Below are 6,211 nucleotides of genomic sequence, written 5' to 3' on the forward strand. Positions count from 1 at the left end.
TGGGGTTGTTTGACCCCAGTACTCTTTCCTGCCAAGGCAGGGGGTTGGACTAGATGATCTACTCAGGTCCCTTCTGACCCTAGAAACTATGATATTACTATGCTTAATGATGAATCTACAGCAGTGGTGAGGAACCTACAAATTCAAAGTGCCTCAGGTTTAGATATGCACCAGGGAATTATATGCAGAAAAATTCAAAATAGTGTGCAGAAAAATTCAAAATAATGCCAAGTTCATTACTTAAAAAATTAAACTAAATATAACACTACTTGACCCTTCTTTAGAAATATATACAGGTATATGTATATGGCCGGGGGGGTGGTGGGGATGTGGTCAACAGTGGGTGTCGGCTGGGGGAGCAGGGGGGGATTGTGAAGGTGTGTGTAGGCATATGTGGGGTTTGTAGGCTCCCCTGCCACAAGCCCCGCACCCCAGTACAGCCCCTGCATCCACATGCCCACTCCCCCAGTACAGTCCCTGCCCCACCAGTGCACAGTCCCTGCTGCCATACGCCCCGTCCCCCGCCACATACACAACCCCTGCCACCACATGCCTCCCCCGGCAGTCCCAACCACTGGTGGGCTCTCAGGGTGCTCCTGGCTGCAGCAGGCAGATCCCCCGGCAGCACGCAGCTATGGCAAATCTTGAGAGCTGCACATGGCAGCACGGCCCATGCCCACCCTCCTCTCCTGCAGGCAGGAGCTCCCCTTCCCACTCACCACCTACACTCCGGAGAATTGTGTGCTATTATGTGATTATGGACAGTCATGCAATTTATGTGCAAAATACATGAGCGCATAATTGTGTAATTCCATGGGGTGTATTTAAGATTAGCATAAGCCCATATCTTCAAACCAGCTCCTTCCCTTCCTTCCTCTACAGTTACCTTGCTTTTTGAAGCTTGTACCACACAGAATACTCATCACGACAGGCAGTTAAATACACAATCTCACCCTGAAGAAGTGGTTTTTCATTTGGAAGAAAATATACACACTGCATCCAGTGGTCTCTCCACTGTAAAAATGTAAACAACAAAAACCCAATACATTACAAAACTCTACTTAATATAGTTACAGGGTCATCATCTGACAACAGGAATTAACAGATGCTCAGTATCTTACCTGGATATCAAGAGAAGCGGGTTGTGCCCAGTATGGTGCCATTGTGCATTTTATTGTGCCAGAGGGATCCATGTCAATATCCCACCAAGAGAGGATCACCTGTGCCATGCCAGACTTTACAGGCTTCAACAGCACTCTATGATAAGCAGAGGCACTGCTTACTTGTTTACTGAAATCCACACTGCAGAGAAACATTAAATATATTTAATACAAACAGAGTGGTAAATGTCCTTAAAAATATATGTGTTTAAAACATTATAGCAATAGGACTAAAATGAGAGTTTAAAATATTTTAAAAATAAGTTACACTGAAATCAAACCCTAGGTTGAAATTCAGTAACAGAAAAAAAAGAAACAACAACAATCACAAATTATTTTTCATAAGCGCATTGTCAGCTTGCTCTGAACTTCACTTTTCTGTTTCCCATGCTGAAGTTTGTTCACACAGAAGGATTTTTTTTAAATTTTAAAATGGAACCAAATCTGCCCATTACCTGAACATTGTTACAACATCACTGAGAATAGTGAAGTTGTTCCAAGGCACCTGGTTGAGTTGGATATCATAAACAGAAGAAACACCAGGACAGTTCTCCACTTCTGAAGGGGAGACAATAATTTTCTCATCATCTTCTGCTTGGATGTGAATGGGAAACAACTTGTTCCAGGACCACATTCTTTTGGATTCCACTAACTGAGCATATACTGTTGCCCTGTGAGGCACTGCCTCACATCCATCCTAAGCATTCAAAAACAAAGGGTAAATGCACTCAACAAAGTTGTAACACGCAAGGAAAATAAATAGGTGAACTAAGCACAACACAGAAAACCTGGAAGTCTTATGCCCAATTATGCGACCCTTCTTCCACAATGCTGGATAGATGCTTTACCGTTATCCCCTGACTCCCGCCCCCATAAAATATGAAGAGGTCTAACTCTCAAAATGTGGCTGTGAGAATTACTTACCTTTTTCCAGTACCTACTACTGTCATTTTCTTTTTAACTGTCTACTAAGCTCATGCTGTTTTCATGTATTAGAGACCCACCCAAACTTTATAAAACAAAACAAATTCATTGAGCTATAGCACCAAGACTAGAATTAACAAATGCAATGAAAAATAAACAAAAAGCGAAGATTAAATAATACTTACAGACTGTAATGAGAGTCCTAGAAAGCAGTGACTAAAAAGGATTGCGGTCTTATCATGTACAAGAAACTAGACATGCACTCCCAGTGAAATGCTAAAAGCTTTAAATGAAATTGGGTGTATGGACAGGGGAGGAAGAACAGGAAGCTAATTTCTCTGTTCGTAGTATTGGTGTCTATACTAGAATTCCACATAACATTCTACAGTTATAATTAAAAAGGATACAGAAACGTTAGAGGACGCAAGAAAAAAAAAGTGATTAAAAGGCTAGAGAAAATATAGCAAGATTCTGAGCTCAACCTATTTAGCTTAAGAACAAGACTGAGGGGCGATTATATTATAATACATTGCACAATGGTAATTAACTCGGAGATACATCTTTACCTTGACTTCTGTCTGATTTCAGACTAACACAGATAACTGTCTCTCAATAAGTTACTGCATGAAAGGAAGAATGAAATTACAGTGAAACCTGCCCCAGACCAGGATAAAATACTGGAAACTAAGTGCCTCTTTAATCTAGCAGAAAAGATATAGCAAGAACTAAGAATTGAATTGAACTAAGCTGAATCAAATTAGAAATAAAACTTTATAAATAAAGGACTTTGGGAATGATTAATCAATCACTGGAAAAAGCCAATAAGGTTTATCCAGTGGTAGATTCTCATGCCCCCTGGATAGAATTATGACTGAATAACTTTCTGGAAGATAGCCTTTAACCAAATGCAATTACTTGGTCTCAAGATGGGAGTAACTGTGAAATTTAAGGACTTTTGATATACAAAAAATAAACTAGTTGATCTGAAGGTCACTGCTGGCCTTGATTCTATGAACAATGCTGACAAATTACACACTGAGGTAGGAATTAAATACAGCCCATATTCAAGCCTTATCCATCGCTATAGAAAAGAAAGGAGGTATACCAGAGACAGATTTTGTTATATTACCTACTTTTAACTTCTTACCTGTACAAGATACTTGTGGGCATGTTCGTAACTTGGTAAAGCGCCTTCTCCAATCAACTCTGTGTCAAAAAGCTCTGTTATGAGGATATTTGCACGACACTGCATGTCTCCATCTTTTAAAAAAGGGAAAAATTAAGATGCTACCAGGCTGTGTTATATTAGAGAATGTTATAATGTTCTTTCCCATCAGGTACTGTGATGCAAGTATAAATGGATAAAAAAACCGCTGATTTTTACTGTGGTGCAGTTTAAATGTTCATTGTGGAGCTTGAGCATCAAGGAATAACAATGAAGAAGTTTATAACTGAGCTTTTGTGAAAATTTTGCTTTGGATTTGTTTTCTCTACCACATTCCAGAGGGAAGGATGATTATTAAATTAAGCTAGATTTGGAAAAAGAAAAAGAAGCGTCACCTCACAAAATACTTAAACAGATTTTTAAATAGTCAACATACTTAAACAACCAAATTTTTATTCTTTGAGTTTTCCCCACCTGGTCCAACTGTGACTTCAGTGGAGTGCTTATTAATAACTTTGATCTTCTCACTAAAGCCATTTTTCTCCACTATCTTCACAGCAGCATTGGCCATAGGCTTAAAAACCTGAAATTACCAACAATGCAATATTTTGATCAGATATAGCAACATACAAAAAGCATCAGCATCCAAAGGGAAGATACTGCTACACAGTCAATCTTATACAAAGAAATTAAATGTTATTAAAGAAAACCTCCTTTTTACCACAACTATTCCTGTGGAAGCGTAAGAATGTGACTGTTACTTTTTAGAACTTAACACATTCATAAGCTTCATATGCCCCCTGTGCAAAAGCACATAGCGATACTATGCAGTTCAATCACTCTTCTAACCTTTCAAAAGTGAAACATTTATAAGAGGAATATTAATCACTAATATCTGAAGTAAACTTCCAGTTTCAAAATCTGCTCATTATAAGATGGTTACAAGACCTAATTAAGCTGAAGTGTGGGGGGGGAGAAAGAGAAACTGATTGCCAATAAAACAAACAGAGCTGCTCTGCTTGTCAAAATGTATATCTAACAAAACATGAACCATAGCAAAAGAGAGTTTTTTTTCCCCCCAAATCACAGCTGATAGAAAAATGTTTATTTTATTCCTTACTGAGTCAAGAATGGGAAGACCAAAATTAATATATGGGAAGTTTTTAAAACGACAGCCATCTTTCTAGGTTACTTCTGCAATGCAAAAGGCTTTTTGTACTAAGTTAAAGTATTTTCAAACTGGTCCAACTGTAGGAGCTGATTACTTAGAAGAGGAGATTGGTAACAACTTTTGAACTCAATCCAGCTGTCCCATAGAACTTAAAATGTTGCTATTTCACTGCACTACACAAAGCCTGTGCCCAAAGAGCCTATATGATTTTAGGTAAATATAAAACTGCAGAAGCTACTTAAAATTACTCAGCGCTACTTCTAAACTGTGGGAGCACAAAAGCTGTGATCGGCAGTTTCAGCTGGTCAAGTGAAAACTGCCTAAGGTGGAACCTGTGAAAGCTAGAAACCTGCTTAAGTTGGAAAATTTCTACAGTCCTGGCATGCCTAATGGTGAATTCTGTATATAAACCAGAAACTAATATGGACACAGCAAAAAAAAAAATCAGGGCCCATTTGCAGAATCACCCTGTGTAATGTACAAACTAATTAGACATGCGATTCCAAATAATATATTTAGAAAATAAAAAAAATTTTAAAAAATTTCTCAACGTAAGAAGTTTTTCAGCTTTCACAAGTTTATCTTATTCCTCCTCCCCCACAGTGGTAAGAGATGATGCAGGGTGCATCATCCCCACCACTCTTCAAGATATCTCAAGCACCAGTTGCTGCCCTGGACCTACTGCTGCCTGGTAGCTGGGGTTTTCCCCACTTGGTCAGCCACATAGCTGCATACACAGACCCCGCCCCTGGGAACATCCTCAGTTGAGTGGCAAGGATGAGGGAACTCCCTGCAAACTGTGGCAGGAACTGGACATCCAGTAGTAGTATATGAAACTGCATGTTCCTATTAAGAGGTGGTCCACACTACAAAAAAAAAGAGTCTTGAGAACTCATGGTTGAAGAGAAAATTAAGCTTATGAAAAACTACAACATGGTTTTGAGTACAAGCACCTTTCAGAATGTCCATCATTTCCCTAATACTGCTTTTCAGCTAGGAAGAGAAACTCAGAAGATCCAGTGCAATAACCTCGTTTCTAACTGCACTAATTACAGTTTTGTGGTGTTTCGAGAAACTGCCAAGAGCTATAAAATAGTTCACTAAAAATATCTCCCTATATGGTCAACTTCCTTGAACATACAAATGGTATTTTTTAAATGTCTCTTTAAAAACCACGATACAGAGGTACCCATATTGCTGATTTGATAGCGGGAATTACAAATTGGAGCTCTTTTGGTTAGACTAAGTGCATACACTCTTATCTGCATGCTAGTTATACCATTTGCATGCCCGGAGCCACAGACATATGTACTGTCCATAAGCAAATACTTACCTCAATAGCATAGCAGAAGTCTGCACCTGCTGAAACTGCCATCATAGACAGGAGTCCTGTGCCAGTCCCAATGTCTAAAACAATTGCTCTCTCGCCCCTTTCTTTCACTCGTCTCACTGCGGCAGAGATACCCTGGTAATACTTCACATTCTGCAAGAAAAACAAACAAAGATCAGTCACCCAGTGGAATCCCCTTCTGTAAATTGGCCTTTTATTTTCAGGCCCTATGAGTTAGTAGGTGTCTGCTTTTCCTTCACACTACAGAGAGAGGTGTACTATCCATTTTCAATTTGTTTTTGTGTTTTTTTTACTGTCTTTCAGCAAGAAATAACAGTGCCACCCAATAACTTTCAACAGTAACCTGTGTTGGTGTCACTGGGCATAACCCTGGGTAACTCAGAGGGATGGAAGACCACGAGTGTCGAGTAAGTCCTTCTGCTCCAGGCTCAGAAGAGCCA

The 6,211-nt window shown here is 39.3% G+C and overlaps 1 protein-coding gene and 1 long non-coding RNA gene across 3 annotated transcripts in view; both read right to left on the reverse strand.

The window, feature by feature from the left end:
• PRMT7 (protein arginine methyltransferase 7) overlaps window positions 1-6,211 on the reverse strand; it is a 43,967-nt gene that overhangs the window by 24,340 nt on the left and 13,416 nt on the right. For both annotated transcript variants that reach the window (XM_019535468.1, XM_019535469.1), the window contains 6 exons: window positions 5,754-5,903; window positions 3,724-3,832; window positions 3,232-3,344; window positions 1,616-1,857; window positions 1,122-1,302; window positions 887-1,014 (listed from right to left, as the gene is read on the reverse strand). In XM_019535468.1, the coding sequence (XP_019391013.1) occupies window positions 887-1,014; window positions 1,122-1,302; window positions 1,616-1,857; window positions 3,232-3,344; window positions 3,724-3,832; window positions 5,754-5,903 (923 nt within the window). The remainder of the gene's footprint in view (window positions 1-886; window positions 1,015-1,121; window positions 1,303-1,615; window positions 1,858-3,231; window positions 3,345-3,723; window positions 3,833-5,753; window positions 5,904-6,211) is intronic.
• LOC109310390 overlaps window positions 6,065-6,211 on the reverse strand; it is a 1,000-nt gene continuing 853 nt past the window's right edge. The window contains exon 2 of the long non-coding RNA XR_002101198.1: window positions 6,065-6,114. This is a non-coding gene — a long non-coding RNA (uncharacterized LOC109310390). The remainder of the gene's footprint in view (window positions 6,115-6,211) is intronic.

The sequence above is a fragment of the Crocodylus porosus genome, unplaced genomic scaffold, assembly GCF_001723895.1.
Source record: "Crocodylus porosus isolate Cpor-Errol unplaced genomic scaffold, CroPor_comp1, whole genome shotgun sequence".
In the NCBI taxonomy this organism is placed as follows: Eukaryota; Metazoa; Chordata; order Crocodylia; family Crocodylidae; genus Crocodylus; species Crocodylus porosus.